The following is a 21,708-nucleotide window of genomic DNA, read 5'->3' on the forward strand; positions in this document are numbered from 1 at the left end:
CCGCACCAGCACGCTGTGCGAAAATGGGCCAATGCTGCGCCTCAGGGTGTGAAAATGGGGTGCCGCCACGCCTCGGTGCGTGAAAACGGGCCAACACCATGCCTCAGGTCACAGAAATGGGCTGTGCACAAGAACGGGGCAGGGCTAGCTAGTATCATGCAAGCGCTAGCCCCGCTCTGTTTGCTTCACGTGCATGCTTGTGGCCCCGTGTGCGCGTGTGCACACGCACATAAAACACTTGCCCCTACTTTTCCCTCCAGTCCGCCAACCAAGAATGGTTGGTGACCTCTGCCTTAGGCCTTGACTTACAACTGTTTAGTAACTGTTTGAAGTTACACAGCACTGGAAAAAGTGACTTAGGACCGGTCCTCACACTTACGACTGTTGTAGCATCCCCACGGTCACATGATCAAAATTTGGCCACTTGGACAGCTGGCGTGTATTTATGAGGGTTGCTGTGTCCCCTTTTGTGATCTTCCCAGCCAGCTTTTGAGACAAGCCAAGACAATGGGGGAAGCTGGATTCGCTGGGAAGGTCGTCAAGACGAGGATTTGCTTAACAACCGCATGATTCACTTAACAACGGCAGTGATTCACTTAACAACCATATTTTAAAAAAAGGTCTCCTCCAGGCCTTCCTGTCCTCTACCATCTTCTGGAGTCCATTTAAGCTCACGCCTCCTGCTTCAGTGACTCCATCCAGCCACCTCCTTCTCTGTCGTCCCCTTCTTCTCTTGCCCTCCGCCTTTCCCAGCATTAGGCTCTTCTCCAGTGAGTCCTTCCTTCTCATGAGGTGGCCAAAGGATTTGAGTTTCAGCTTCAGGATCTGGCCTTCTAAAGAGCAGTCAGGGTTGATCTCCTCTAGGACCGACCGGTTTGATTGCTTTGCAGTCCAAGGGACTCGCAGGAGTCTTCTCCAGCACCGTAGCTCAAAGACCTCAATTCTTTGGCGCTCAGCCTTTCTTATGGTCCAACTTTCACTGCCATACATTGCAACTGGGAAAACCACGGCCTTGACTATATGCACTTTTGTTGGCAGGGTGATGTGTCTGCTTTTTAGTGTGCTGTCTAGATTTACCATGGCTTGTATTGTATATTATAAATTAATAAAACCTGGGGGGGGGAAGCCCCAAGCTCTCTCAGCAACATGAAGTTCTGATGCTAATTATGATCGTTAAGTTGAGGACTTCCTGGTGTTTCCATGTCACAGTGGAATCAGGGACCCAGAGATGGTGGGTGACCCTTAACCTTTTACGTTCAAGGGGAGGATTGGTGTGCCATTTTCTCACAGATGCTTTAATTTGAATTCATGCCCTGAGTAAGGGGGTTTGACCAGATGACCTCTAGGGACCCTCCCAACTCTAGCATTCAAGGCCTCAGCTCCTAAGGAAAAGTTGTTTTGGGTTGTTGTTGTTTTTTAGAACTAACTTTGTTCTGTCTTTCTTCTCCACCGGACACCAAGCTAGGATTTCGCACGTCCCACTGATATTGTTCCCAATTTTTATACAGAGTCCTGTCTTGATACCTGGCGGAGGAAACAAAATGTTGGAATGTAATTTTGTGCAACAACTACAGTAGTATTCAGCCAGTAGATGGCAGTGCTTACAAGTTTGCATCTATGGTATAGGCCAGGGGTAGGCAACCTTGGCTCTTTTATGACTCGTGGACTTCAACTCCCAGAATTCCTGAGCCAGTATGGGGGAAATTTTGGCCCCTTCATGACTTGTGGACTTCAACTCCCAAAATTCCTGAGCCAGCATGGGGAACTATGGCTCCCTTCATGACCTGTGGACCTCAACTCCCAGAATTCCTGAGCCAGCATGGTCAGTACAAAGGATACTGGGAATTGAAGTCCATGCGTAAAGAATGCAGGGGTAGGCAACCTTGGCTCTTTTATGACTCGTGGACTTCAACTCCCAGAATTCCTGAGCCAGCATGGGGGAACTATGGCCCCTTCATGGCTTGTGGACTTCAACTCCCACGATTCCTGAGCCAGTATAGGGGAAATTTTTGCCCCTTCATGATTTGTGGACTTCAACTCCCACAATTCCTGAGCAAGTATAGGGGAAATTTTGGCCCCTTCATGACTTGTGGACTTCAACTCCCAAAATTCCTGAGCCAGCATGGGGAACTATGGCTCCCTTCATGACCTGTGGACTTCAACTCCCAGAATTCCTGAGCCAGCATGGTCAATACAAAGGATACTGGGAATTGAAGTCCATGCGTAAAGAATGCAGCGGTAGGCAACCTTGGCTCTTTTATGACTCGTGGACTTCAACTCCCAGAATTCCTGAGCCAGCATGGCTCAGTATGGAAACCTCTCCATTTCTCCTCAGCGTGGCTTGCTCAGGAATTCTGGGAGTTAGTCCACGAGTCATAAAAGACCCAAGATTGCCTACCCCTGGATACTCTTTATGTTCTTTCCTCCTAAGTAGAGTCTCCAGTTTCCGGTTATGATTAAAAGAGTTAAGCAGTAAAGCACATGGTGATCGTACACTATATATAAACAGAATTTCTAACACAAAATGATCAGAAAAATGTCAGCCAGGCTATAATCTTGTGAATCACTGAAATAATTTTCAGGTGGGCTCAGGAAGAGGGATAATGGAAGGCGTCAATGAAAGGTGTCAAAAAAAAAAGACCAAACGGTGGTCACAACTGAACACAGTACACGCAACAAATGGATGGAGTTGCAATCGCACCATTGCAAACTCCATGTGGCCTTTTTTGACAGCCCCCCACTTCATATGCCACTAGTCCTCGACTTACGCCAGTTGTTTAGTGACTGTTTGAAGTTACAACCGCACTGAAAAAAGGGACTTATGTCCATTTTTTACACTTAAAACCGTTGCGGCCTCCCCGTGGTCACGTGATCAAAATTCCGAGGCTTGGAAACTGACTCATATTTATGACAGTCGCACTTGTCCCGGGATCATGTGATCCCCTTTTGCAACCCTCTGATAAGCAAAGTCAACGGGGAAGAAGCCAGATGTCAGTAAGTGAACAACTGCAGTGATTCACTTAACAAAACTTGGCAAGAAAAGTCGTAAAGTGGGGCAAAATCTCACGTAACAAATGTCTCACTTAGCAACATAAATTTGGGGCTCAACTGTGGTCGTACGTTGAGGACTACCCCTATGAAAGGGTGGATGCTATCATGAAAGCAGTAATTTATTTTTTTGTTTGTTTGCTTATTTACTTATGTAAATTTCTTTGCCTCCCATCTTGTATCCTGCACCAATATTTATCTCTGCTTGTTCCATTTTGATGTTTTGTGATCCTGTTACATCATCAAATATAGGGACGCGGTGGCTCAGTGGGTTAGGACGCTGAGCTTGTCGATCTGAAGGTCGGCAGTTTGGCGGGACGAATCCCGAGTGCCGCGTAACAGAGTGAGCGCCTGTTACTCATCCCAGCTTCTGCTAACCTAGCAGTTCGAAAGCACGTAAAAATGCAAGTAGAAAAATAGGGACCACGACGGTGGGAAGGTAACAGCGTTCCGTGCGCCTTTGGCGTCTAGTCATGCCGGCCACATGACCACGGAGACGTCCTCGGACAAGCGCTGGCTCTTCGGCTTTGAAACGGAGATGAGCACCGGCCCCTAGAGTCGGAAACGACTAGCACGCATGTGCGGGGGAACCTTTACCTTTACCTTTTACATCATCAAATGCTTAACGATAAGTTCTGTGTCATTAAGCCTTTTATTAAATTGAAGGGTTCTGGAACAAAGGGAAATTGTTTAGTCTCACTGTTGCTTTCTTGCTTTTTGTAATCGGATTTTGCACTAGAGAAATTTCACGCAAGCGTGGGAAACGTGTACATGGATGGGACGTACTGAAGGGGGGAATAAGGAATGATTAACGCCTTCCTTATGATGTAACGGCTGTGTTGTCTGATTTTCATTGGCTAACAAAGTTTATAAAGCAATGCTACCAATTTTCTAAGGCGTGGCACTTCTGGACGTAACTCTGCCAGCGTTCCAGGTTGTTGGCCACCCAGTTGCTTAATTTGGTCAAATAAAGGGCTGCTTGATCAAGAAGTCTCCGCTTGGATTATCTGATTAGATTTGATATATAGCTGGGTTGAAACTAAACATTAAGAAAACCAAGATCATGGCATCCGGCCCTCTCAATTCCTGGCAAATAGATGGGGAAGAAATGGAGGTAGTGACAGATTTTATTTTCCTGGGCTCCAAGATCACCGCAGATGGGAACTGTAGTCAAGAAATTAAAAGACGCTTGCTCCTGGGGAGGAAAGCCATGGCAAATCTAGACAGCACCCTAAAAAGCAGAGACGTCACCCTGCCAACAAAAGTGCGTATAGTCAAGGCTATGGTCTTCCCAGTTGCAATGTATGGCTGAGAAAGTTGGACCATAAGAAAGGCTGAGCGCCAAAGAATGGAGGCCTTTGAACTATGGTGCTGGAGAAGACTCCTGCGAGTCCCTTGGACTGCAGGGCGATCAAACCGGTCGGTCCTAGAGGAGATCAACCCTGACTGCTCTTTAGAAGGCCAGATCCTGAAGCTAAAACTCAAATACTTTGGCCACCTAGTGAGAAGGAAGGACTCACTGGAGAAGAGCCTCATGCTGGGAAAGGTGGAGGGCAAGAGAAGAAGGGGACGACAGAGAATGAGGTGGCTGGATGGAGTCACTGAAGCAGTAGGCGTGAGCTTAAATGGACTCCAGAAGATGGTAGAGGACAGGAAGGCCTGGAGGAACGTTGTCCATGGGATCACGATGGGTCAGACACGACTTCGCAGCTAACAACAACAAAGGGCTGCTTGATCAAGAAGTCTCTGCTTGGGTTATCTGATTAGATTTGATATGGTGTCTCAAGTTCAAGTAAGGGACTGGGACCTTACAAAATTATGCCCAATTTAATTCCACAGGACTCTCAGGTCCTGCGTTTTGGATGCATTCTGTACGTTACCTCCTCTGAGGGACCCGAGTTCAAAAATTGTTGCCCTCGTGATGCACCGTTTCGCCCGTTTAAAGGTTACAAACAGTCAAGCAGATATGAGAGTTTTAGTAGCATAAAGAAGACATTTTGGGGGGGGGGGGAAACAGGAACAGCTCTACTTTGCAAGTCGGGAAAGCCGTGTCAGGTTTAGGAAATAAACAGCTAGCAAAGGGCCAAAACTATCCTTTTTTTAAAAAAAAAACAATTTTAAAGCGCCTTCAAATCCATCCAGGGAAAAAGTTAGGTTTTTTTTTTAAATGTTATTTTTCTATGGGTTTTTTAGGTCTTTCGTTTGTCACCTGGCACCCTTCTCTTCTTCCCACCTTGGCAAAGTCAGCTTAACTTTCCCATTTGTTAAAACAACGGGGGGGGGGGAGCCTTATTTGGGGGGAAAAACAATGCCAGAGAGAACAATTAGCCCCCCCTTAATCCTATACTGTACAATTAGCAAAATGGGGATGACTAATTCTCCTAGGGAATTAAGAGCTCTCTTTTATCAGAGGGATTTCAAACCCTTTGTTGCTGGCGTTTGCTTTCAATTAATTACATTACGGAGAGGCGTTGTTTGAATTTTTTTTTAGTAGAGATTTCTCTGGAGTTTTTAATCTTGTTACAGAGGCTTTATCCTCCGTACTCACCATGAAGTGGCATTGCTCCCTTTGGGCGTTTTAATCTCCCTTTGGGTGTTGTTGGAATTGGGGATGTCTAGTTTAATGAAGAGAAGGACGAGGGGTGACATGATAGCAAATCTTCCAATATCTCAGGGGCTGCCCCAAAGAAGAGGGAGTCAAGCTATTCCTCCAAAGCACCTCAAAGCAGGACAAGACCCAACGGATGGAAACTCATCAAGGAGAGAAGCAACCTGGAACTAAGGAGAAATTTTCTGACAGTTAGAACAATTAACCGGTGGAACAACCTGCCTCCAGAAGCTGTGAATGCTCCAATACTGGAGGTTTTTAAGAAGAGACTGGACAGCCATTTGTCTGAAATGGTATAGGGTTTACTGGCTGAGTAGGGGGTTGGACTAGATGACCTCCATGGTCCCTTCCAACTCTCTTATTCTCTGTTCTCAGTAACAGAGTCACATTGGGGGAACTGTCTAAGCCAGACATGTCAAACACAAGGCCCGGGGGCCGGATTCGGCCCGCAAAGTGGTTTCATGTGGCCCGCGAAGCCATCCTGGAAACAGTGAGGGAACGGCCCCCACTGCCTTGGCCCTGGCCCAGAGACCCTCCTTCTGCCAGAGACCCTCAGATCTCTCCCACTCCTGCCCAGGCCCCCATAGGCACCCTTGATGCAAACAATGTAGAGCTGGCCACGCCCACCCAGTAGGCCATACGCACTCTAGCCACGCCCACCCAGTAGGCCACGCCCACGCTGGCCATACCCACCCGGCCCCCTAAGGGCAACCGCAATGCTGATGCGGCCCTCAATGGAATTGAGTTTGACACCCCTGGTCTAAGCCAATGTTTCTCAACCTTAAACTGTGTGGACTTCAACTCCCAGAATTCCCCAACCAGGATTATTATTGTTATTGTTGTTGTTGCTGTTATCCTGCATATCTAAGCTGCAGTGACTGAATGCAGTTGGGGACAGGGAACAGGCTGTCCTCAACGTACGACCACAATTGAGCCCAAAAAATTATATTGCTAAGCGAAACATTTGTTAAGTGAATTTTGCCCCATTTCATGACCTGTCTTGCCGCAATTCTTCAGTGAATCGTTGCAGTTGTTGAGTTACTAATGTGGTTGTTAAGTGAAACTGGCTTCCCCTAGTCACAAAAGGGGATCACGTGGCCCCCTGGATATTGGAACCGTCAAAACTACGAGTCAGCTGCCAAGCCTCTGAATTTTGATGGGGAAGCTGCAATGGTTGTAAGTCTGAGAAACAGTCATAAATCCCTTTTTTGCAGGGCCGTCGTAACGTTGAACGGTGACTAAAAGGTACTCTTGTAAATTGAGGACTGCCTGTCGTTCCATAAGGAGGGACAACAGTAATAAAAAAAGGGAGAAAATTACAAAATGCAGAGAGCTGGAAATAGGAGGAGAAGGGCTGTGACAAAAGAAAGCAAAGATAGTATTAATCATTAATAAATGAGTTGGGTGCAATCCCAAAACACTTGGAGTACCACTTGAATACCATCGGCATTGACAAAATCCCCGTCGGTCAATTGCGGAAGGCAGCTTTGCTCGGAACAGCTGACATCCTTCCACAAAACCTTTAGTGTTATTAACAACATCTGCCTATCCTAGGTGCTCGGGAAGAACTTGATAGGTGGACAAAAATGCCAAAGGCAGTCACCATCGGCATTGACAAATTCACCGTCAATTACAGGAGGCAGCTACCTGGAACAGCTTCCATCCTGCGATGAGACCTTTAAACACTCACATCTGCCTACCCCAGATCCTTGGGAAGGAATCAATATGTGGACAAAACAGGCCATATCCAGTCTGAACATCTGGCTGACTGTGCAATGAGCTATCATCGTGAGAATAAATTGCCATTAGTCAATGGCAAAAGGCAGCTTGACCTGGATTAGATTAAATTCTGCAAAGAGACCTATAATATTATTAAACCAAGAACATCTGCCTATCCCAGGTCCCTGGGAAGGACTTGACAGGTGGATACAAATGCCAAACCCAGTCTGAACATCCGGCTGACTGTGCAATGAGTTATCATCGTAAGAATAAGTTACCATCAGTCAATTGCAAAAGCACAGATTGACTTGGAATAATTCTGGAGCAAGAGCTATAATGTTATGAAACCAGAACATCTGCCTATCTCAAGTCCCTGGGAAGGGCTCAATAGGTGGATACAAATGCCAAACCCAGTCTGAACATCTGGCTGACTGTGCAATGAAACATCCTCATTATAATAAATTGCCCTCAGTCAATTGCAAAACCGCAGATTGACTTGGAATAATTCTGGAGCAAGAGCTATAATATTATGAAACCAGAACATCTGCCTATCCCAGGTCCTTGGGAAGGACTCAGTGAATAGATAAAAATTCCAGATCCTATCTGTCTGAAATAATATTAATAGCAATTATACCATTGCCGGCTATCACTGCTTCCCCTTGAGGACAGTCTTTGTCGCGGTAACACAAGGCATCTGGAATACTGGGGTTCTAGAGGAGACAATAGGAATAGGAATAGAAATACGAATAGAATAAGAGTAGAATAGAATAGAATAGAATAGAATAGAATAGAATAGAATAGAATAGAATAGAATAGAATATTGAATAGTATATAGAATAGAATAGAATAGAATAGAATAGAATAGAATAGAATAGAATAGAACAGAACAGAACAGAACAGAACAGAACAGAACAGAATAGAATATTTAATGGAATGGAATGGAATAGGAATGGAACAGAACAGAACAGAACAGAATAGGAATAGGAGCAGTGGTGGAGCAGTGGGCTAATGCCTCCTTAAGTAACACCAGCTGCCTGCAATTAGTGCAGGTTCGAGTCCCACCAGGCTCAAGGCTGACTCAGCCTTCCATCCTTCCCAGGTAGGTAAAATGAGGACCCAGATTGTTGGGGGCAATTAAGCTGACTTTGTAATAATGCCGCTTGGGGGCCCCCCGAAAACCCTAATAAGCAGGCATATACATAGAATGAAGGCTATTGCTAAGCACATTGGTTTGTGCTTCTTGGATTGTAAGCCGCCCTGATATAAGTGGGATAAAAAAAAACAGAATAGGAATAGAACAGGAATGGAATGGAAGAGAACAGAAGAGAGCAGAACAGGAATGGAATGGAATGGAATGGAATAAGAATGGAAGAGAATTGGAATGGAAGAGAACAGAACAGAACAGAACAGAAATAGAATAGGAATGGAATGGAATGGAATGGAATGGAATGGAATGGAATGGAATGGAATAGAATAGAATAGAATAGAATAGAATAGAATAGAATAGAATAGAATAGAATAGAATAGAATAGAATAGAATAATAGAATGAACCTTTATTGTCAAAGTACAACCATGTATACATTGAGATTGGCTGAGCCTCCCTTTGTGCCCCACCACCACAACTCACAGTGACAACCCACCATCTTGTTACACCATGTGAACTAATTGCACAACACACCAGCCTCGCAAGTCAATCATACATAAAATTATAAAACTATTATTTCCCATTCAGGAGCCTGACAGCCCATGGATAAAAGCTGTTCTTCAGCCTGTTGGTACGGCTGGCTATACTCCTATATCTCCTACCCGACGGTAGGAGAGTAAAGAGATACCGACCAGGTGTGAGTCATCCCTGAGAATTTTCCTCACTCTTCCAAGGCAGCGGGCCCTGGCGAGGTCATCCAGTGGTGTCAGGGGACAGCCCACAATGTCTTGTGCTGTGCTCACCACCCTCTGTAATGCCTTCCTATCCAAGGCTGTCAGACCAGCATACCAAACCACGATACAGTGCGAGAGGATGCTCTCTATAGTAGACCAGTAAAAGAGGGTCATTAGCCATTGTTCTACCCTGTTCTTCCGCAAGACCCTGAGGAAGTGGAGTCTCTGTTGGGCCTTTCTGGCCACCTGGGTTGTATTGACTTTCCAGGTCAGATCTTCACAAAGAGAATAGAATAGAATAGAATAGAATAGAATAGAATAGAATAGAATAGAATAGAATAGAATAGAATAGAATAGAATAGAATAGAATAGAATAGAATAGAATAGAATAGAATAGAATAGAATAGAATAGGAATTTTGGAATAGAATACAATTTGGAATAGAATAGAATTTGGGATGGGATGGGATGGGATGGGATGGGATGGGATGGGATGGGATGGAATGGAATGGAATGGAATGGAATAGAATAGAATAGAATAGAATAGAATAGAATAGAATAGAATAGAATAGAATAGAACAGAACAGAACAGAACAAAATAGAATATGGAATGGAATGGAATGGAATGGAATAGAATGGAATGGAATGGAATGGAATGGAATAGAATAGTGTAATAGGATGGGATGGGATGGGATGGGATGGGATGGGATGGGATGGGATGGGATAGGATAGAATAGAATAGAATAGAATAGAATAGAATAGAATAGAATAGAATAGAATAGAATAGAATAGAATAGAATAGAATAGAATAGAATAGAATAGAATAGAACATTGGAATGGAATGGAATGGAATGGAATGGAATGGAATGGAATGGAATGGAATGGAATGGAATGGAATAGAATAGAATAGTGTAATAGGATGGGATGGGATGGGATGGGATGGGATGGGATAGAATAGAATAGAATAGAATAGAATAGAATAGAATAGAATAGAATAGAATAGAATAGAATAGAATAGAATAGAATAGAATAGAATAGAACATTGGAATGGAATGGAATGGAATAGAATAGAATAGAATAGTGTAATAGGATGGGATGGGATGGGATGGGATGGGATGGGATGGGATAGGATAGAATAGAATAGAAAATAGAATAGAATAGAATAGAATAGAATAGAATAGAATAGAATAGAATAGAATAGAATAGAATAGAACAGAACAGAACAGAACAGAACAGAACAGAATAGAATAGAATAGAATAGAATAGAACAGAACAGAATAGAATAGAATAGAATAGAATAGAACAGAACAGAACAGAACAGGGAATGGAATGGAATGGAATGGAATGGAATGGAATGGAATGGAATGGAATAGAATAGAATAGAATAGAATAGAATAGAATAGAATAGAATAGAATAGAATAGAATAGAATAGAATAGAATAGAATAGTGTAATGGGATGGGATGGGATGGGATGGAATGGAATAGAATAGAATAGAATAGAATAGAATAGAATAATATTTATTGTCACTTTAAAGGTACGCTAATTGGCTTACATTAAAATGAAATAAAAGGACAAAAGACTTCTTTTCAAAGGTCAAACTCAAAGGCTGGAAGTCAACTGGAATTCTTCCAGGATCATACTTAAGCTGATCGAGATATGCGGGGGAGGATGGGATATCAGCCTGGCCCTGATTTGGCCACTTTCTCATGAAGAAGCACTAAAGAAACTTGTTTTGTTGGGTTCAGGGTTGCTAAAGCTTGGCCATTTTAAGAGATGGAGCATCTTACCTAGCGGTAAGGGGCATGCAATATAGACAGTCCTCAACTTGCAAAATTTTGGTTTTCACACTTATGACCGCTGCAGCATCCCCAGGCTCATGGGATCAAAATTTGGACAGTTGGCAACTGGCATGTATTTATGACGGTTGCAGCGTCCTGGAATCACGTGATCCACTTTTGTGACTTTCTGACCAAGCAAAGTCCATGGGGAAGCCAGATTCACTTAACAACTGGGTTACTAACTTATCAATGGCAATAATTCACTTAACAACTGTGGCGAGGAAGGTCATAATTGGGGCAAAAAACTCTCTGTCTCTCTATTTCTATGTATCTCTATGTATCTATTTCTATCTAATTATCTCTATATATATCTTTATCTATCATTTATATCTATCTTCTATCTTTATGTATGTATCCATCTATCATCTATCTATCTATATGTATCTCTCTCTCTCTCTCTCTCTCTCTCTCTCTCTCTCTCTCTCTCTCTCTCTCTCTCTCTATCTATCTATCTATTTATCCTTCGCTTTCCCTCTTTTGATTATTTATAGTAAAGAGCAATTCCCAGCTCCAGATCTTCCCGAGCTGAACACTGTATTATTTATAGCTTCCTGGCATCAAATTGAATTGATTGGATCTTTTAAATGGCCTTGACCAAAGGCAAAACACCAATAAATATTTGTGCCCAGCAGCCAAGAACAATACAATCATATACTGTTTCCCCCCTACTCCAACTCACTGCCTTTTCTGCAATAATGTAAGAGAAGCTTTAGCCCAGGGCTCTTCCAACTTGGCCCTTTGATGACTTGTGGACTTCAACTCCCAGAATTCCTCAGCCAAGTATACATGCCTGGCTGAGGAATTCTGGGAGTCGAAGTCCACAAGTCATCAAAGGGCCAAGTTGGAAGACCCCTAATGTTGTTTATAAGCTCCCCCACCCCCTTGATCTTTAAAATTCGATTCACTTTGATTAGGCTTGCCTTCCCCCAAGTTTGCTCGACTACAGTTCCCATACTGCACAGACTTTCCTAGCCACAAACTGCTTTGTAAGTGGAAAAATCTGCTGGAGGGATTTTCCCGTCAGGGAAACTAGCAATTTTATTCTACTGCAATCAAGTTGACGCCGCATCTTTTGTATTGAAGGGGCAGGACTTTGGGTACAGGCACAGAACGGTTAACTTCAGACTGAGCTTTATTTATTTATTTTGACTGGAACTCATTATTAAGGCTGGATGGTAAGTAAAAAGATGTTGAGACTCTAGAAAGAGTGCAGATAAGAGCAACAAAGATGATCAGGGGACTGGAGGCTAAAACATATAAGGAACGGTTGCTGGAATTGGGTATGTCTAGTACAGGGGTCTTCAAACCTGGCCCTTTTATGACTTGTGGACTTCAACTCCCAGGATTCCTCAGCCAGGCACGCTGGCTCAGGAATTCTGGGAGTTGAAGTCCACAAGTCATAAAAGGGCCAGGTTTGAAGACCCCTGGTCTAGTAGTTTAATGAAGAGAAGGGTAAAGGGTGACATGATAGCAGCCTTCCAGTATCTCAGGGGCTGCCCCAAAGAAGAGGCAGTCAAGCTATTCACAAAGCCCCTGAAGGCAGGATGAGAAGCAACGGATGGAAACTCACCAAGGAGAGAAGCAACCTGGAACTAAGGAGAAACTTCCTGACAGTTAGAACAACTAACCAGTGGAACAACCTGCCTCCAGAAGTGGTGAATGCTCCAACACTGGAGGTTTTTAAGAAGAGACTGGACAGCCATTTGTCTGAAATGGTATAGGGTTTCCTGCCTGAGCAGGGGGTTGGACTAGATGACCTCCATGCTCCCTTCCAACTCTGTTATTCTTGTTATTCTGGTAATATATTCCTCATTGACGCCTTTCTTGTAACCCGAATATCAGAGTCTCTTTGGGCGCACCCTCCTAACCGCTTGCACACTGAGTCCTTCTGCATGCACCCATTCCTTGCAATGCGTGTCACCTGGGCCAATTTTAGTCTCATCCTACCTCAGCGCAGGTGTCTTGCTGCTGGTTGGGGGTGATGATCAAATTGGTCATGACGAAGAAAACACTTTCACCCTAAAGAAAGGGGAGGAATTAGAAGAAGAAAAAAGTTGGAGAATTTTGTGAGAAAAAGAGGAAGGAAGGAGGGAGGAGGGAGGGAAGGAAGGAAGGAAGGAAGAAAGAAGGAAAGAGGGAAGGAAGGAGGGAAGGAAGGAAGGAAGGAAGGAGGAAAGGAAGGAAGGAAGGAAAGAGGGATGGAGGGAAGGAAGAAAGGAGAAGGAAGGGAGGGAGGGAAGGAAGGAGGGGAGGAGGAAAGAGAGGGAAGGAAGGAAGGAGGGAGGGAAGGAAAGAGGGAAGGAGGGAGAGAAGGAAAGAAGGAGGGAAGGAGGAAGGAGGAAGGAGGGAGGAAGGTACAAAAGAGGGAGGGAAGGAGGGAGGAAAGGAAGGAGAAGGAAGGAAGGAGGGAGGGAGGGAAGGAAGGAGGGGGAGGAGGAAGGAAGGAGGAAAGGAGGGAGGAGGAAGGAAGGAAGGAAAGAGGGAGGGAGGGAGGGAAGGAAGGAGAAGGAAGGAGGGAGGGAAGGAAGGAGGGAGGGAGGAAAGGAAGGAAGGAGGGAGAGAGGGAAGAAGGGAAGGAAGGAGGGAGGGAAGAAAGGCAGGAAGGAAGGAAAGAGGGAAGGAGGGAGGAAAGGGAAGGAAGGAAGGAGGGGGAGGAGGAAGGAAGGAGGAAAGGAGAGAGGGAAGGAAGGGAGGGAAGGAGGAAAGGAAGGAAGGAAAGAGGGAAGGAGGGAGGGAAGGAAGAAAGGAGAAGGGAGGGAGGGAGGGAAGGAGAAGGAAGGAAGGGAGGGAGGAGGGATATTACAGTAGACCTCAACTTACGACCATTCGTTTGGTGACCGTGCAAAGTTACAACACTGCTGAAAACAGTCTCTCCTCACGCAACCCCTCCACACCCAGGACCTCGATTTGGGTGCTCCTCACCCACTTCGCCCTTACAACCCACTGCAGGGTTTGACAACCTGGCAATGCAGTTGGCAAACTTTCTGACCGACACCCCCTCCCCACCACCACCACCCCCAAGCCCCGTCCATTCAGAAGCCTCAGGTCGGGTGGCACTTCTGGCCACGGCGTCCACTGAACGGGCTGGCCTTCCCTTCAAACAAGCGTGGCCAAAAAAAGGGCCGCGCCACCGAGCCCCAACTTCAACTTCGGACCGCCAGAACTTCGGACCGCAAGTCCAGCCCCAATCGGCTGCCTCTTAAGTCGAGGACTATCCTGGGTGGCTGTTTTTTAAATCACTTTTTTTTTCCCCAAAAAAAATTGGGGGAACAATTTCTAACAGAGGAACGACGGCAGGCCGTCATTTGCGCCGGTCACCGTCCGGTTTGGCACAGCAACCGACCAGGACAGGCGCAGACTTTGACGGACAGTCAGGGACGGTGGGGAAAAAAAAAACCATGGCAACCGGCCTGCCTTCCGCGGAGGGCCCGTATATTGCACAGGCCTGAAAAAAGGGCGCTGAAAATAGCTACAGACACCTCACATCCTGGACAGAAACTCTTTTAACTTCTCCCCTTGGGAGGCCACTTGCTGAAGATGGGGCCACTGACCGCCCCCTCCTTCTCCATATTGAATTACCGGTGGGGGATGATGGGGTCTGAAGTCCTCTAGGGCCAATCGGTTAGGGGAAATCTGGTAGAAACTGCAGAGGGGGTAAATCAGGGGTAGGTCCAGAGCCAAGGTTAAGAAATCTGCAGAGAGACTAGTGGTGTTTTCAGTCCCTTGTGTTTCTCAGCCTTAGCAACCAACTTCCACTCCCAGAATCCCCCAGCCAGCAGGCTTTAAGAGGGGTGGGCTTCCACTCCCAGAATCCCCCAGCCAGCCTGCTTTAAGATGGAGAGACTTCCACTCCCAGAATCCCCCAGCCAGCATGCTTTAAGAGGGATGGACTTCCGCTCCCAGAATCCCCCAGCCAGCCTGCTTTAAGAGGGATGGACTTCCACTCCCAGAATCCCCCAGCCAGCATGCTTTAAGAGGGATGGACTTCCGCTCCCAGAATCCCCCAGCCAGCATGCTTTAAGAGGGATGGACTTCCGCTCCCAGAATCCCCCAGCCAGCCTGCTTTAAGAGGGGTGGACTTCCGCTCCCAGAATTCCCCAGCCAGCCTGCTTTAAGAGGAGTGGGCTTCCACTCCCAGAATCCCCCAGCCAGCCTGCTTTTAGAGGGGTGGACATCCACTCCCAGAATTCCCCAGCCTGCCTGCTTTAAGAGGGGTGGGCTTCAACTCCCAGAATGCCCCAGCCAGCCTGCTTTAAGAGGGGTGGACGTCCGCTCCCAGAATCCCCCAGCCAGCCTGCTTTTAGAGGGGTGGACATCCACTCCCAGAATTCCCCAGCCTGCCTGCTTTAAGAGGGGTGGGCTTCAACTCCCAGAATTCCTCAGCCTGCCTGCTTTAAGAGGGGTGGACTTCAACTCCCAGAATCCCCCAGCCAGCAGGCTTTAAGAGGGGTGGACTTCCACTCCCAGAATCCCCCAGCCAGCCTCCTTTAAGAGGGGTGGACTTCAACTCCCAGAATCCCCCAGCCAGCAGGCTTTAAGAGGGGAGGACTTCCACTCCCAGAATCCCCCAGCCAGAAGGCTTTAAGAGGGGTGGGCTTCCACTCCCAACTTCTTGAACCACAACGTTTGAAGCCAATGTGGGCCATGTGCAGTGAGCCCCACTACCTGTGGGGGTGTGACGTAGTCCACCACGTCCCAAATCCTCTTGCCCATCTCCGAGGTGTTGGTGAAGGCCACCCCCTTCACCTTGGTGATCACCGAACTCTGGATGGAGGTCTCCACTTCCTGGTACCCCTTCTTGACCGTGAAGACCCATCTGGAGAGGCCAGAGACAAAAGGTGAAGCAGTGTTTTAAAAAGCATGTTTGTGTGAATGCTATTCAGAGCTCGTGTAACCAGGCTTCCCATTTCAAGAGAGTGGTTGTTGGCTGATCTTCCGAAGCTTTCGTGAGAAGCTGTGCTTTCTCCTTTGGATGTCTTTCAATAGGGAGGAGTACACAGTGGGGAGAATTCTATTGCGAAAGAAAGAGAGGGGAGGGAGGGAGGGAAAGGAAGAAAGGAAGGAGAAAAAAGAAAGAGAGAGGGAGAGAGAGAAAGAAAGAAAGGGAAGGAGGGAAGGAAAAAAATGAGGAAGGAAGGAAGGAAGGAAGGAAAGAGAGAGAGGGAGGAGAAAGAAAGAAAGAAAGAAAGAAAGAAAGAAAGAAAGAAAGAAAGAAAGAAAGAAAGAAAGAAAGAAAGAAAGAAAGAAAGAAAGAAAGAGGGAGGGAGGGAGGGAGGGAGGGAAAAGTAAGAAAGAAAGAAAGAAAGAGGGAGAAAGGGAAAGAACGGGAAGGAGGCAAGAAAAAAAGGGGAAGGAAGGAAGGAAGGAAGGAAGGAAGGAAGGAAGGAAGGAAGGAAGGGAAGGAGAGAGAGACAGAGGGAGGGAGGGAAGGAAAGAGAAATAAAGAAAGAAAGAGAAAGGAAGGAGGGAAAGAAAGAAAGAAAGAAAGAAAGAAAGAAAGAAAGAAAGAAAGAAAGAAAGAAAGGAAGGAAGGAAGAGAAAGGAAGAAAGAAAGAAAGAAAGAAAGAAAGAAAGAAAGAAAGAAAGAAAGAAAGAAAGAAAGAAAGAAAGAAAGAAAGAAAGAAAGAAAGAAAGAAAGAAAGAAAGAAAGAAAGAAAGAAAGAGGGAGGGAGGGAAAAGAAAGAAAGAGAAAGAGGGAGAAAGAGGGAGAAAGAGAGAAAGGGAAGGAGGGAAGGAAAAAAAGAAAGGAGGGGGAGGGAAGGAAGGAAGGAAGGAGAGAGAGAGACAGAGGGAGTGAGGGAAGGAAAGAAAGAAAGAGAAAGGAAAGAGGGAGGGAAAGAAAAGGAAGGAAGGAAGGAAGGAAGGAAGGAAGGAAGGAAGGAAGGAAGGAAGGAGAGGAGAGGGAAGGAAGGAAGGAAGGAAGGAAGGAAGGAAGGAAGGAAGGAAAGGAAGAAAGTCAAAGCTGGCCATCTTTCAGGGATGTTGGAAGTGTACATCCCAGCCCTGGACAGGCAGTTGGACTAGATAACAACAACAACAACAACAAGTTGCAAGGGACCTTTGAGGTCATCTAGCCCAACCCCCTGCTCAGGCAGGAAACCCTATCCCATTTCAGACCAAGGGCTGTCCTGTCTCACGGTCTCCTTGCAAGCCTCACATTCTCTGATTCCTTCTCAGATCGAAGATCTCCCAGATCGAAGATCTGCTGATTGGCGGAAGAGATGCCCCGACAGAGAGGGGAATCTCTTCTCTGCAGCTGCTTACAACCAAAGCTTGGCTGGGGATCTGTTCTTCATGCCTTCAGTGTAGGCCAGGTGAGGGACGAAGAGTTACCGGCACTCAGATTCATTGTAGGCTTTACAGCTCATCCCCGACTTACGACCGTTCATTTAGCGACCATCCGAAGTCAGAACGGCTCTGAAAAAAGGGACGTAGGACCACTTTTCACACTTAATGACCATCTGCCACATTCCCATGGTCAAAATGCAGACACCTGGCAAATGACTCATACTAATGACGGTCGCAGTGTCCTGAGGTCAGGTGATCCCCTTTTGCGACCTTCTGATAAGCAAAGTCAATTGGGGGGGGAGCAGGATTCACTTAACAACCGGGTCACTAAGTGAACAACAGCGGTAGTTCACTTAACAACTGAGGCATGAAAGGTCGCAAAATGGGTCAAAACTCACTTAGCAACTGTCTCGCTTAGCAATGGAAATTCGAGGAATCCATTGTGGTCATAAGTCGAGGACCACCTGTATTGTCCTAATGAAACGAAGCACACAATGTGGCTATCGAACAAAGAGAGGAATGAGATTTAGCCAAAGAAAAATAAGAATTTTGCATATTGTTGTATTTTAGCGGAAAGAGAGGAAACTGCCCCGTATTTGGTCCTCAATGGACATGCATCTACACGGAGGGAAGCATGTAGTGGGGTGCCCCAGGGCTCTGTTCTGGGCCCAGTGCTCTTCAACATCTTCATCAACGATTTGGATGAGGGGATAGATGGGGAACTCATCAAATTTGCAGACGACACCAAGCTGGCAGGAATAGCCAATACTCCAGAAGATAGGCTTAAGATACAGGAGGATCTGGACAGACTCGAACACTGGGCACTATCTAACAAAATGAAATTCAATGGTGAAAAAAGTAAGGTTCTCCATTTAGGCAGGAAAAATCAAATGCACAGGTATAGTATAGGTGGTACCTTGCTCGATAGTAGTAACTGTGAGAGGGATCTCAGAGTCTTAGTAGACAATCTCTTCAATAGGAGCCAGCAGTGTGCTGCAGCTGCCAAAAAAGCCAACACAGTGCTAGGCTGCATTAACAGAGGAATGGAATCAAAATCACGTGAAGTACTAATACCACTTTACAATGCCTTGGTAAGGCCACACCTGGAATACTGCATCCAGTTTTGGTCACCACGATGTAAAAAAGATGTTGAGACTCTAGAAAGAGTGCAGAGAAGAGCAACAAAGATGATCAGGGGACTGGAGGCTAAAACATACAAGGAACGGTTGCTGGAATTGGGTATGTGTAGTTTAATGAAGAGAAGGATGAGGGGGGACATGATAGCAGTCTTTCAGTATCTCAGGGGCTGCCCCAAAAAAGAGGGAGTCAAGCTCTTCTCCAAAACACCTGAAGGCAGAACAAGAAGCAACAGATGGAAACTCATCAAGGAGAGAAGCAACCTGGAATTAAGGAGAAATTTCCTGACAGTTAGAACAATTAACCAGTGGAAGTGGTGAATCCTCCAACAATGGGAGTTTTTAATAAGAGATTAGACAAGCATTTCTCTGAAATGGTATGGGGTTTCCTGCCTGAGTGGGGGGTTGGACTAGATGACCTCCAAGATCCCTTCCAACTTGATGATGATGATGATGATTAAATTGCCTGAGGCTGCTGAAGACTCCTTGCAAGAATTAAAAGATGGAAGTACAGGGAGTCCTTGGCTTACAGCCATTCATTTAGCGACTGTTCAAAGTTACAACGGTCCGGGAAAAATTTGGCACTCAATTGCGTAAGTCTGGCTTTCGATCCAAACAGCTAAAGGCAAAAAATCAGAGGAGCTGATGGAAATTAAACAACCACACAAAGCCCTGGAGAGGTTGTAATAAAATGCAGCCGGAGTGAGGGAGAGGCAATCAATTTGCACAATCAGAGTGACGTCTTCCGATTTGCCAAGTTTTACCTTAGTTCCAGCAGCGTTTTCTCAACCCTCAGCAACTTTTTAGGAGAAATGCTGGCTGTGGGATTCTGGGAGTTGAAGTCCACAGGCCTTGACAGTTGCCAGCGCAGAATCCATAACTTACACCACTTGCAACAGTTCATTCAATGACCGTTCCAAGTTACAACAGCGCTGAAAAAAGGGACTTATGACTGTTTTTCACATTTCCTACCGTTGCAGCATCCATGGGATCAAAAGTCAGACGCTTGGCAACCGACTCGTATTTATGACGGTCGCAGTGTCCCGGGATCATGTGATCCCCTTTCGGGACCTTCTGACAAGCTAAGTCAATAAAGGAAGCCAGATTCATTTGACAATTGGGTTACTCACTTAACAAATGCAGTGATTCACTTAACAACGGTGGCAAGAAAGGTCGTCAGATGGGGCAAAACTGACTTAACAACCGTCCCGCTTAGCAACAGAAATTTGGGGCTCCACTGAGGTCGTAAGTCAAGGACCACCCATAATTGTGCAATGAAATGCAGGACCTCCAAACCGATGATCAAGGCTCATTAAAATTATGATTTATTCAGTATAAACTGGAGGAATTTCTCCCCCAGAAAATATTGGAAGGGATTCCTGCAGATGAAGAGAGGAAGGAAGGAAAGGAAAGGAAAATGGGAGGCAGGGAATAGAGGGAAGCGATAAAAGGAAAGAGAGGGAAGACAAGAATGGAAAGAAGAAGAAAAAACAGAAAAAAAGGAACAGGAAGGAAGGAAGACGGGAGGCAGGGAGGGAGGAATAGAGGGAAGCGATAAAAGGAAAGAGAGGGAGGGAAGAAAGGAAAGACAAGAATGGAAAGAAGGAAGGAAGGAAGGAAGGAAGGAAGGAAGGAGAGAGAGAAAGAAAGAAAGAAAGAAAGAAAGAAAGAAAGAAAGAGAAAGAAAGAAAGAAGAAAGAAAGAAAGAAAGAAAGAAAGAAAGAAAGAAAGAAAGAAAGAAAGAAAGAAAGAAAGAAAGAAAGAAAGAAAGAAGAAAGAAAAAAGGAAGGAGTGGGGAGAGGGAGGGAGGAGGGAGGGAGAGGGAGGAAGAAAGGAAGAAAGGAGTAGAAAGACAGCGAGGGAGGGAGGAAGGAAGGAAAGTAGGAAAGAAGGAAGGAAAGGGGAGGAAGGAAGGAAGGAAGGAAGAGGAAGGAAGGAAGGAAGGAAGGAAGGAAGGAAAAAAGAAAGAAAGAAAGAAAGAAAGAAAGAAAGAAAGAAAGAAAGAAAGAAAGAAAGAAAGAAAGAAAGAAAGAGGAAGGAAGGAGTGGGGAGAGAGAGGGAGGGAGGAGGGAGGGAGAGGGAGGAAGAAAGGAAGGAAGAAAAGGAAGGAAGGAGTAGAAAGACAGCGAGGGAGGGAGGAAGGAAAGTAGGAAAGAAGGAAGGAAAGGGGAGGAAGGAAGGAAGGAAGGAAAGAAGGAAAGAAGGAAGGAAAGGGGAGGAAGGAAGGAAGGAAGGAAGGCGATCCACAGAAGAATGTTAAGAGAAGAGAGAGAGAGAAAGAAAGAGGCTCCATGGAATTCACAGGGCCACACAAAATGCAGATCAGCGGAGCTTCTCCTCCGGAAGGAACAAGAAAAACCTGCCTCCAGGAATCTCAGCTCAGCAGCTGCCTCCGTAGGGAAGCTGAATTGCAGCCCCCACCTTCCCAAACAGGATTTCGCACCCAGACCAGTCCAGCCAGGCAGGGGATGGAGACAAAAACCTCCCCTTTTTCAGACCCCCACCTTCCCTTCTTCCCTTCCCACCCAGCAGCTCCCTGCTTGAACCCCCGTGCTGCAACCGCCCCCACCCCCACCCACCCCCACTAGCCGACAGAAGAAGCCGGAGTCATTTTGACCCGATTACAGAGGCATCCTCACCCCACGATGTAGATCAGGATGGAGAGCTGGACCACCCGGTAGAGAATGCCCACTTTCTTGTTCTTTGCAATGACATACTTTTCGGTTTTGTAATCAAAAAGCGACAAGCACAAGGCTCTCCAGGAGACCTGATCCATTTTGGGCAGATGACGGAGGAGGAGTGCGTTGGATGCTCGAAGGGATGCTGCAATGAAGAAGCTTCCAAGGAAACAACCCTTTTCCGTACAGCCAGCACAGCAGGAAAGCCAACCTCTTCTAAAACATTGTCGCTGCAGATCTGGCGCTTAAAGGCTTGCTTTTCAAATTCAAATTCGGGATGGAGCTGGAAGGGACCTTGGAGGTCTTCTAGTCCAACCCCCTCCTCAAGCAGGAAGCCTTGTACCATTTCAGACACATGCCTGTCCACTCTCTTCTTTAAAACCTCCAGTGATGGGACTACCCACTATTTCTGGTGGCAAGCAGTTCCACTGGTTAATTGTTCTCCCGGTCAGGAAGTTTCTCCTTAGTTCCAGGTTGCTTCTCTCCTTGATGAGTTTCCATCCGTTGCTTCTGA

The 21,708-nt window shown here is 46.0% G+C and overlaps 1 protein-coding gene across 1 annotated transcript in view; it reads right to left on the reverse strand.

The window, feature by feature from the left end:
* P2RX5 (purinergic receptor P2X 5) overlaps positions 1 to 21,500 on the reverse strand; it is a gene marked incomplete at its 3' end in the record, with an annotated part of 32,121 nt that extends 10,621 nt beyond the window's left edge. Inside the window, exons 1-5 of the mRNA XM_081313273.1 lie at positions 21,156 to 21,500; positions 15,758 to 15,908; positions 13,040 to 13,111; positions 8,010 to 8,085; positions 1,428 to 1,524 (exon numbers count right to left, since the gene is read on the reverse strand). Coding sequence (XP_081169399.1) covers positions 1,428 to 1,524; positions 8,010 to 8,085; positions 13,040 to 13,111; positions 15,758 to 15,908; positions 21,156 to 21,292 — 533 coding nt within the window. The 5' untranslated portion in view covers positions 21,293 to 21,500. The remainder of the gene's footprint in view (positions 1 to 1,427; positions 1,525 to 8,009; positions 8,086 to 13,039; positions 13,112 to 15,757; positions 15,909 to 21,155) is intronic.
* Positions 21,501 to 21,708: the final 208 nt, after the last annotated feature.

This window comes from Vipera berus, assembly GCF_964194415.1.
Source record: "Vipera berus genome assembly, chromosome: 1".
Lineage (NCBI taxonomy): Eukaryota > Metazoa > Chordata > Lepidosauria > Squamata > Viperidae > Vipera > Vipera berus.